Source organism: Furipterus horrens, unplaced genomic scaffold, assembly GCF_987537825.1.
Source record: "Furipterus horrens unplaced genomic scaffold, mFurHor1.1.pri manual_scaffold_4, whole genome shotgun sequence".
NCBI lineage: Eukaryota > Metazoa > Chordata > Mammalia > Chiroptera > Furipteridae > Furipterus > Furipterus horrens.
In genome coordinates, this window is record NW_028327174.1 from 48,350,910 (window position 1) to 48,362,658 (window position 11,749).

At 41.2% G+C, this 11,749-nt stretch overlaps 1 protein-coding gene across 1 annotated transcript; it reads right to left on the reverse strand.

Moving 5' to 3' along the window:
- Positions 1-6,573: 6,573 nt before the first annotated feature.
- On the reverse strand, positions 6,574-9,943 carry AMIGO2 (adhesion molecule with Ig like domain 2). Its single transcript, XM_090275531.1, has 2 exons — positions 9,456-9,943; positions 6,574-9,067 (listed from the first exon to the last, which is right to left on the reverse strand). Exon 2 carries the CDS (start codon positions 9,000-9,002, stop codon positions 7,437-7,439), a length of 1,566 nt encoding a protein of 521 aa, XP_090131657.1. The 5' UTR covers positions 9,003-9,067; positions 9,456-9,943; the 3' UTR covers positions 6,574-7,436.
- Positions 9,944-11,749: the final 1,806 nt, after the last annotated feature.

Here is an 11,749-nt window from a genome sequence, read left to right on the forward strand (position 1 = left end):
AATCACATCTTTCTGTCTCTTCCCACCCAAATCATTCACTGTTATAAAACTGGCTTAGTAGTCAAATCAATATCTAGGCTAGCAATATAAATTTAATTACAGTGAGGCTTGGATAAACATTGGCTCTAAGGCATTTCTTGGTCTATTAAGTGATGAATAAATTAAGTAGGATTATTTCATCATTATGGTATTAAGTCCATGTTACACAAGAGAAGCTAATGTTTCTAACTCTTTTTAACCTATAAAATGTGCTATAAGCATTTGCATGGGACAAGTTTCAGCTATGTTTTCAGCGCGGAGTGGAATGTAAAATGAGGAAGGTTCACACTGGACCCCATCCACAGGGACCAGGAATCAAGCTACCAAAAGGACCCCGGTATAAGGCAGTTCCATAGGCACTGGTACCCTTGTTTCCCACAGCCACTGAAGCTAAATCCTTATGGAGTCAAGATACATTTGCTGTCTCACCTTCCATTGTGCTCCATATCCCACTATGGTTAGACCTCTTTAAACATAGCTCCTTGAAACCTCCGCTCAGGCACTCATTCTTCCAAGAATCTTTCCCTGACCTCCCTGTCTCAGGATATTTCTAGATCAACACACTCACCTCATGATAAAACTATATGTCTGCCTCTCTTCAAAGCCTGGAGTAGCTTGATGGTCTTTGGTCTCCAGGTCAAACTCAGGGACTGGCACATATTAAGTATTCAATACTGTATTGAATAAATGAATGGATATAATTGCAAAGCTAAGAAAGACATAGAAACACTTGCTATGCGTTAGGTCCTGGATAAAGAGATAGAAGACATAGTCTCTGGTGACGGAGGATCTAGTCACAAAGACAGGAAATGTAAAGAGGCAGAACCATAAAAGCCAGCAGTGATTAGTTAAGGGCCAAAGCACTGAGCTGCCAGGGGAGAGGGGAATGGTTGCAAGACAGGAAGGAGTATGGAGCAGAATGTTGCAAGCAGAGCCCAATGCTGCAGGAAAGGTCACCTAGAGATACAAGGCAGCAGGAGGACAAAGGGGGCATGAGGAGCAAAGCCCTGTTAGGGAGCTGAAAAGATAACAGGGTAGTGTATTATATATAGTGCAGACGTTAAGAGACTGGGTTCTGATGTACCCAGACAACACTGCATTCAAATCTTGACTCCTTTACTCCCTGTTCTTTGGACGAATCACTCAATATTCCTAGACCTCAGTTCTCCTGTCTATACAATGAATGTAAGGATAACTTCCTCATTGGAATAACAAAAAATATGTAAAGTCATGGGCATGGAGCTTACATATAAAAGTGTCCTTCTTGTTGTTTTGGTTATGACTAGGACACATTTAGTAGGCTTCATCCTAACTGTGATGGAGGTGAGGTTTGCAGCTGTGAATGTAGAGAGAGGATTAAAGTAAAATGTTAAGGTCTCTTTCTCCTCTAGATTTAATAGAAAATGATAATATATCAGCTGTAGAATTTTAAATAGCATCCCTGACATTCATTTCAGAGTACCATTAACTAGCTTGCACCACCTCCCTACGACTTTAGCTCTCTGAAGGTAAGGATCCCAGCTAAGGAAGCATTCAGGGCGTCTAGGAGATGGCCATCCAGTGTTCAAGCATGTGCCATCAGCCCAACTGGTCAAAGCAAGGTCTGCCAATTATCTTCCTCCTCTTACTTCCTACTTGCCAGTATAGTCCCTAGTAGACACATCAGTTCTTACTCTTGAATTGTTTTCGGTTTATTTGCTTCCTCTCCCATTTGTGCTGTGATCTTCTTTAAAGGAAGAGAGTAGTTATTATATACACCATTTATGGCCTCCACAGTATCTTAGCAAAGCTCAATAATCTCCTCTTGGTTACCACTGCCTATTCATTGCCAAGGGTTTGACCCTTGATCTTGTGATACTTGACTCTATGACATGAAGATCTTATGGACACTACACAATTCCCCAAGAGTATATTTGATATTCTGTGGACATGCCATCTAATAGAGAAATTTAATCAGGTAAGCTAGTGAAGCTACCTTACAAAATAATTTTTAAATTATCTTGAGAGACCTGACTGGTGTGGCTCAGTTGGTTGAGCATCCAGCTGCAAACAAAAGGTATTGGGTTTGACTCCTGGTCAGGGCACAGGCCTGGGTTGAGTGTTTGGTTCCCCCAGTTGGGTGCATGTGAGAGGAAACCAATTGATGTTTCTCTCTCACATAGATGTTTCTCTCCCGCTTTCTCTCTCCTTCCCCTTCCCTCTATAACAAAGTAAATAAGTAAATATTTAAAATTATTTTGAGAAATCTAATTTTTAAATTAGTTGGAAAAATCCCCCAAGGGGTCTGAATTATCCCTATCACTCTTCTAGAGATTTAGAACAAATTCTTAGACATCCCTTCCAACATAACTATTTATCCTGTAAATTTAAATCTTTTTTAATTTAAAAAATATTAAACTTAATCACTTATCCATTTAAATATCTCAAATATGTAGCTTATAATAATAAAGCAGATATTTGTTTTGAATATTCTGCAATTTCATGTGTAAAGGGCAACCAGAATAAGAAGAGCCAGTAGACTGGAAGATGCCTTGCCTATTAAACCTGGGTCTTCTCAGGATTTCCGTCTTTACTACCTGTGATGCATTGTTTTATAAAAGGGAAAAAAATCATTTCCACCTTTATTATGTTTGAATGATATGATCCCCTGGATCTTCCACTCCTCTTCTCCCAGGTTTGCTGTGAACATTAATTCATTCATACTCTGGCATTTATAAAATGTTTATGTATGACCAACCCATGCTTTACAAAGTCATGCTATCAGTAGAACCCCTGTAAGAGTGCTGTGAGCATTATTTTTTTTAGATTAATATCAGGATAAAAACAACTTATTAGCTGAGTCACCTGGGAAAATAATTTATCCCTGTTGAGCCTCTTTTTCCTACCTGTAACTGGAGGTAACATTTCCTGTCTTTCAGGGCTGCTGTGATGAGAAATAGTAATAAACACCACCTCTCACAGTGTGCTTGACATTTAGTAGGTACTTAATAAATTAAAGCCAGTATAAATGTCATAAGTATCACATTTTACAATCTGCAAAGGGTCTGTTTTTCTATACTCTGTTGACTCTGCTCCTCACTGTACATCCTCCCTCCCTAGAATCTACCCGCAAGTAATAGTGGTCCCTGTAATGAGTCGTCTCAATTATTCAGGAGGTTATTAAGGGAGTTCTTAGTTCTACTTTTTCTATATTACCATCCAATAATACTTGCAAGGGCAAACTAGCCATCACCTATCCACACTAATTTTCACATTTGGGGGCTCGGCAGAAGCGAGAGAATCATAAAAAGAATGTTAGTACTCTCTTTTAAAAATACTTCTCGTATATTAAAAAAAAAAACAAAGGAGCTTGGTTCTCAGTAGATGAAATCTACACTCAAGTATCCTTGGAATATGCCCTCACTTTACTTTGAGCTAATTAATTTTGAAAGCTCCAAAGCTGTTTGCACGTTCAAATGCAGCATAGTTTTTAAAAGAATCAGAAATTTAGTCATCTCAAAATAATTATTCCATATTTCATAATTTAGACAAATAGAAATCATAACTTACAGACAACAGTTTACTCCTGAGTCCATTTAGTGTCAGAAAATCAAACCCTTTCTTTTTCCCAACATATTAGAATATTTTTTTAAAGAGAGCACTAAGATTCTTCTTTTTATTAATAAATCCGGTAGCAAGTAATAATAATGTATTTTGATACAGCCCAAAACAAATTTGCTATAGTCTCATTCTAAAATGTATTTCATCAAAACAGGCAGAATCAGAATAGCGTGAAATTTTTTTTTTTTTTTTTAATATGATGGCAGCAGGCCTCACCCCAGACTACATGAACCAGGTCTCTGCTTAGGGGGAGTGTAGAGGCTAATGACTAGAAGCCCTTGCTCATCTAACTTTTCCCTGAGATTTGATTAGCTTGGTTTTAGACCTACTGCTAGGTCATTTGGTGACAGTAATCAAGCAGCAGTTATGGGTGGAAAAGCCGCGATATTAGAGGGTGTGTAGGCTGTATCCTGTTTTAACAGTGCTTAGCAGGGTGATCCAAGTCAGATGCCTTTTCAGAATCTGGACTGACAGCATGTTTTCTTTTCTCTCTTATGTTGCCACCCCCATAAGTTTCACCTACATCCCTTCTGATTTACATTTTAGAAAAATGTTTATTTAAAAAAATAAAAAGCCATTTTCCCTAGGCCAATAATTCAAACAATTAAATCTAAAAATAAATATATTTAAATCTCTCCAGGCCAGTGAGGATTAATGTAGAAGTTAACCATAAATAAGAAAATGTTTTAGGCCATTCAGATTATAAATCCTAAAAGTATATTAAAGAAATTCAACTCATGATTAATTATAGAGTATATTATCATAAACCAGTATCTTCTAATTATAGTAAAAAAAAAAAAAAAAAAAAAAAAAAACTCTAAGCCTAGGAAAATTTCTCATGTATGATCTTTGCTTAGTTTCTCCAAGGAGTACCCAGCTCTCTCACAACTGCTAAATAAAAAATACTAAGTAGTTTTAAAGAATAACCCCATTACATAAATCTCAATTATTATTTGGAACAAAAATTATATAAAAATCTTGAGTGGGACAAATTTATAAAACACAGGTTCATTCTGTTCCTGTATTTAAAATACATGTGATCAGGCTCCTACCAAAATTTAAAAAAAAAAAAAAGATACACTAAGAATTTAAAATTCTGCATTATAACATTCAGTTTTATGCTTTTTCATCACTGTGTCTTCCTACTTTTATTCAAAAATATTTTTTCAGGATTCAGGATTTTTGGTTTTCTTTTGTTTTGCTTATAAACATGTTAGTTTTCATCTAAGTTCAGCCTGTTCTTTACCAGCCAAGATCAGGCCCTTCAAGCTCCCCTCAGCACTATGCATGCTTCCCCGCAAAATGCAACATGCGTTGACGAAGATCAATGGTTTGAGAGCTGAAGGACCAGAGGCCCAGACCAGAAAAGGTGCAATTCAGAGACCCTCTCTGCAACTTCCCTGCCAGTATATGGGGCATTGTGATCCTGGGATACAGCCCTCCCCTTGCTGGAATGTCAGTGGTTCAAGAATTTTTACTCGTGTCCAGACCAGCTGTGTGAAGCTGAACAAATCACAGCATCTCTGAGTTTTTCTAAGAAACTTCCCAGAGGAAGTTCAGAAACTTCTGAAAGGAATGATGATTTTTAGGATCATAAAAATCATAGAATTCTTCCGAATTACTTAAATGGCAGTAACTGCAATAAAATGTTTGGCCATAACATCTTTGGGTCTGAAGGATCTTGTGTTTAAAAGAAGGCAGAGGCAGTAATTTTTTACCACCACACAATTAGGAATTTTCAATGCTACTGAGCAGTGACTCTGCATCCTGTTTGTTCCCTAAGGCACGTATCCTAGCCCCTCACTCCTTAACCCCCTGCTGAACAGTGTCTGCCACCAGGAACCTGGCTTGGCACTTACTGAGCTGTCACCAACGGTCCACTGTTCTCCCAAAACCATTGCCAAAGTCAGTGTTCCCTCCGCATCTATTTCTCTGCAGTATTTGTCACTGTTGCGCACTTCCAACTTTAAAAAATTCTCTTTTCTTAGCCCCAGTGACAACACATCTTTGAAATCTCATTTGCCATTTTCTGACCACTCTTTTGTCTTATTCTTGGGTCCTTCTCCATGCCCACTGTTAAAAATAACCATTCTTTGACTCTCTTATCTTGGCCAAGGAAAAGGCTTAAATCCAAGCTCTCCTAATTCACTGTGTGGCCTTAGACAGCCACAACCGTCTCTGAGCTCCATTTGTCCTTGAGAAAGGGAAATGGGTAGACAATGATCCAACATGTCCCTTCAACCTCCCCAGTGCTGTGCTAGTCTATCCTAATCTCGTTCGTGAACTCTATCAGTGTACAGTTTCAGAGAGCCAGTACAAGTCTGTGATGGAGCTAAGACCACCAAGAAGTCATCACTTACAGTGTGGGAAGCAACCTTAAACATCACCCAGTCTGAAACTTTCACTTTATAACAGGAAACCTAGGAACAGATTGGGTACTCTATTAACTCATAGCAGATGATGGCGCTAAGAAGGAAGTTTCCTGGGCTCTCACCTGTTGCAAACTTGAAGCTCACATGTCTTCCATGCCTTGTTGAAGTGCATAATAGTATCACAGTAAAATGTGATATATAAGGTATAAATTGATGTAGAGAACTTTAGAGCCTTTTTTCTCCTTTAAATAAATAAACTCTATGTCCTGGCTGAGTAGCTCAGCTGGTTAGACTGTCATCCTTGTACACCAAGGTTGTGGGTTCGATCCCTGGTCAGGGCACATGCAAGAATCAACCAACAAATGCATAAATAAGTGAAACAACAAATTGCTGTTTCTCTCCCTTGCTCTCTTTCTCTCTAAAATCAATCAATCAATCAAATAAACCTTATACTGTAACTCCAAGAACTCTGGAAAGATATTTGTTATAGTGGGTGCTTTACACAAAGTAGAGCAATCTGATCACATAAAACATTTTAGATTTATGTTTTTAAATAGCCAAATAAAACAGAACATCGAGTCACAGAATACATATACTTACATTAATTCAAATGTCCGAAGCACAATACAGTAGGATCTATTTAGTAGTTCACATAAATTAGGATTTACATACACAAAAGCATATAAACAAATATTAGTCTACTAGAAAAGATTTAAGAAGTTACTCAGACATTTTGGTATTGACAGCTACATATTTATGGCAACAAATAATGATGACTTTAAACTTTCAATAAGGCCTTTTGTACAAGGATAGGAAATTTACAGAATGGAAAGACAGTCAAACAAATGTACCTTTATTGCACTATTTATCTAACATCATAGGGGATGTGGCAGTACCCAGTACATTTTATCAGTGAAGTCTGTTTACTCTGGTCTGAAATGATGAATTTAGCTGAATTATTCACAAATCTAGTTTTAGTTTGTGCTTTATAAACAATGGCTATTTGGTTCTTCCAAATGGAATAGGACACTAACACTTTTCTATAAAATAACTCAACTTTGGTTCTAATAAGTTAGTAAAGTCTCTTTTTAAAGAACACTAATACACTAAATTCATTTTTTTCTTTCAAGAATCCTGAATTAAAGGACACTGTCAGTCAAATCACCTCGGGGCAGCTCTGAAATGATCAAAGGTGCTAAAAGACTAAGATAGTGTTATCTAGAACCTAAACTTTGGAAAACAATGTCATCTTTCTCTGGCACATTGAGGAACCAAAGTGCTTTACCAGTTTCCTCCCAAGCATTTTTTTTAAAAGACCATTTGGTTGTTATTTGAAAAACCAAAAATAATTTCCATCCTGCTGTTTATTTTGCAGACCACACACAAAGTTAAAGATTCCTACATCATACAAATACAGGCACAAAATTAAGTGGACGCCACAAAGGGTGTGTCTGAAAACACTGAATTGACTGAATCTGAGTCGGATTTCACCCTCGTGGCCTTTAAGATGCCCTCAGCTATAACTGTGTCACTGGAAAAGAGCCTGACTTTCCCATTCTGCCCTGCTGCACTATCTTTCAGGGGTTCCAAAAACACCACTCTTTTACCCGCACCTGCCTTCCGTTCCTCAGCTGGGACATCACCAGCCAGGCCAGGACTGAGAATAGATGAATGGGCATTGCTTTGGTTTAGCATACTTTTTTGTCTTTTGGCTTTACACCTGCAGGGACATGGGGTCAGATAGAGGTACAAAAGTACCAAAATGATACTGGCCACACAGGCTGCAAGAGTGGTAAAAGCTGTGTTAAATGCCTCATGGGCATGGGATCTGTTTACAGTGAAATTGCTCACGTTTATTGTGACATCCACAGTTTCATTTAGCAGGCGATGCCTGTCCATTGCAATACAGTAATACACTCCAGCATCCTCAAAACGAGGGCTTTCTATAACCAGGCTTCCATTGCGAAACACGTGAAAGTTTTCCACCTCTTTGTCCGGCTCCAGTAGTCTGTTATCTGGACGCACCCACATGAAATCAATGTTTGAATTACCAGTCTTGCTGTCACAGTGAACCATCAGCCTTTCTCCAATTTGAGCCTCATGAATAAAGCCAAGTGCATGGAAGGAGCCATTGATGATACTGTCAGAGCAATTCATAAAGCTATCCTGAAGCAGAAGCACCTGATGGGATTGCCCAGAGTCAGACAACAGGCGGCAGGTATAATCATTCTTAAAATCCATCACTGAGCTGAAGTGCCTACGATACCAAAAGATCAGCAATGAGTAAAGGGAACAGTCACAGACAAACGGGTTTCCATGAAGATAGATGCCACTCAGCTGCTTTCCTGGCACTAAATTTATATGGTGTATTGGCAGGAAGGGGATCCGGTTATAAGAAACATCTACAAACATCAGTTCTGCCAGTTTGAACCTTCCAACGTACAAATCCATGGGGAACTTCGTGAGAAAGTTTCCACTTAAGTAGAGTTTCTGCAACTGGAAGAGCCCTCCAAAGGCTGAAGGGTCAAGATAGGAAATGTGATTGTTGTAAAGCAGGAGCACTTCCAGAACCTTCAACTCCTGGAACACTGCATTTTTCACAGTCTTCAGCTTATTGGAGGATAAGTCAAGACACTTTAAATTTGGAGTTGTGGAAAAACTGCCCATGGAAATGCTGGTGATGTTGTTATGGCGAATAATTAGGGTGTTCAGCTTCCCCAACGATACTGGGATCCACTCAGAATCCAGAAGCCCAATTCTGTTATAACTCAGATCCAGTCTCTTAATCAGTCTGAAGAGGTTGCCAGGCACCTTAGACAGGTTTTTGTTGGTGCAGCTCACGATGTCAGTGGCACAGAGGCAAGCGGTGGGGCACACCCCCGGGGCGCCAGGGCTCACCGTCACTGTGATCACCAGCAAACACAGCAGTTCCCTGCAGCCGAGTCTCACAACTCCAGGAAGGGTGGGCAGTGTGGATAAACGCAAAGACATTATGGTCGCCTCTCTCAGTCTCTTCCCGGCGTCTTCGCCAACAGCTCAGCCTCCCACCAGTGAATCTGGTAAACAATCGATATTTAAAGATGGGTAAAAAAAAGAACAAAAGCAAAGTTAACTACCACCAATTAACCCTTGAGAGTCACATCTTGCTTCTTGTCTAGTAACTTTGGAAATGGAGGTTTAATTTCACAGTGGGGAGCCTACGTTACCTTTTTACTATTAAATGCAATGTTTTCCTGGGTTACTCCCGCTTACGAATATTTACAGCCACACAATCTATAAATACAACCGTCTCAACATCAGAAATACAATATTTTTTTAAGGTGTATCCTGCGGGTTTGTTTTTTTTTTCCAACTCCATCTAACAGACGCAAAAATAAACAAACGCATGCTATAAACAATTAAACGGAAATACTTAGCATGCCACCTGTCCAGAACACAACTCACAGAGCTGAGAAGCTTCACGGACTCGGGATAGACTGCAGGCGGTGATGTCTTCTGAAAGTCTGTGCGTCTGTCTGTCTCTGTCACTCTCGCATCTTCCGAGTTCCTTTCCCTCTAGCTCCCTGCGGGCGGCAGCCTCTCGCTGGCTCTCAACTTTGGGAGTTTTAAGGAGCCGCGGCGGCAGCAGCAACCCCGGGCGCAGGAAACGTCTCCTCTGACTAGGGTGAGTTCTCCCGCACTCTTGTTCATTGCTCAGTGAAGGTACTGGCTCGGCGCTCTGGCCGTCTGGTGCCCACGTGCCGGGTGCCCAGCTCCCGGAGCCGGGTCCAAAGGGCGGGGGCGCTGGCAGCCGGAGGGACCCGGCCCCGCCTCTCCGCGCTCTGGGGGCTGCTGGACCCTGGGTTCCCGCGCGCGCCACCAACCAGGTTTTATCCCCGCGCTAGGGGTTGGGTGCGGAGCGGGAAGATGGGCCCGCCCCTGAGCGCCCTCCCTCCTGCGGGAACCAGCTCCGAGGCTGAGGGCAGGAGCGGGCTGGGTGAGTGGAGGGGGGCAGCGCAGCGCGTGAAGGGGCAGCAGCACAGCCAATCAGAGCGGCAGCCGACGCCCACCCCACGATCCGCAGCCTTCCTCCTCCGGCTCTTCCCGGACGTTGGAGAGCGCACGAACGCTGGTGGGCTCGGCGGGCGGGGCCTGGGTCCACGCCGAGGCTGGGGCTGGAGTGCCCCGGGTGGGGACGCGCTCACCCAGAACCCGGTGGTGGTGGGGTGTTGGAAGATTAAGGGAGACACATCTAGTCCTAGAGGGAGAGGTCGCACCCTTGGAAACCCCACTTAGTCGTGGCTGCTCAGGTCTCCTGTGCTCCCGGACCTCTTACGTTTTTCTTTGGGCGAGAGCCAAGCAGGTTTCCACGATGCTAAATGCAGTTGGTTTTAAAGGTTTACAAAATAAACACTGAAGCAGCCTCCCGTCTCCACCCACATTTGGGGAGATGGGGGTTAAGGAGATCGGGCAGTTCCCTGTAGTGCGGGGGGATCTCTACTAAAGGAATCGGGAAGGCGTCGCGGGGACGCTACCAACCTCCCTGGAAAAGTTCTCTCCTTTTCCTAACTCGGGAGGCGACCTCAAGGGTGGTGCCCAATCATGAAGGAGGAGCGTGGGAAGAAGGTTTGGAGCCGACCTTCCGGCTGGAATGCAAAGATAAGGGCATTAAGCTTTAAAAAAAATATCCAGCTCGCTCAGGACAGGGAATGATCCCAGGAGTCACGCTCCGAGATTCTTCATCTCTTCCTGAGACGCAGGAGGACTGGGCTGCCCAACTCAAGCATGCTTTGCTCCAGGAGGCAAGGAAAGGTGCAAGCCCCGGTAGGCAAAAAAAGAAAAAAAAAAAAAGTAGACATATGAGATGGAGGGCGTGGGACTGATGAACTTTTAGATTAAAAATCCATTTTGTTTAATTCCAAGGTCAGTTTTAACTATGGGATTTGGCTGAGCCAAATGGCCCATTTGTCTATTTTATCCGTATTAAAATAAAGAAATTACTACCTTGACAAAAGATACTAAACAAACCGAAAGAGAAGACTGAAAAGAGGACCAACTGATAGAACAATAATTTTGAGCAGGGCCTATAACTCGTAATATTACTTAAAGAATGAAAAATGATGACAATGACATTCAACTACCCCCCCACACACACACACACACTTGAGCAACCTGAATTTAATGAGAGTTCGTCCTTACATTGTCTATGAATGGATTTGTGTCGTAGCACAGATCTCCAGTGCCGTATTTTAAAGAGAATTGTGTGCATTGTTAATTTAGTTAGCCTGTTAGTGTAATTAATCTGGAACAGCACTGGTAAATCAAGAAAGAGTCTTCAAGTAAGAGCAGAGCAGCTTGATTCAAATGAATTTCAGTTTTATGAAAAGTTGAATTTTGCCCTAAAAAGCTTACATATAGTCTGAAATACTTCATGAGAGCATTCCTCCATGGGAGCTCCCAGCGGAGAAGCAGAGGTTGAGATTTTTCTAAAGTCAGGCAACACTTCCTGGGGGTCTCAAAAAACTTTATCTCTAAGCCTTTATTTTTACAGTTAGAATGGTTAACAATGAAAAAAAGAATTAATTTCTTTTTTTACTCAGAGGAATAATTTTTAAATAACTAATAAAATTTTGCAGTGTTTTACTAAGTAACTATCATCTTTCATTCAAAGGAAATCATGAAGGTGGATGAAAGACCTGTGTTTAATACAAAATAGTCTAAAAAGAATAAGTGACTTTCAAAATGGAAACAGAAGGTTA

Bases quoted from the DNA above. Each gene is read 5' to 3' on its own strand.
- AMIGO2 (XM_090275531.1), bottom strand. From the start codon at position 9,002: ATGTCTTTGCGTTTATCCACACTGCCCACCCTTCCTGGAGTTGTGAGA.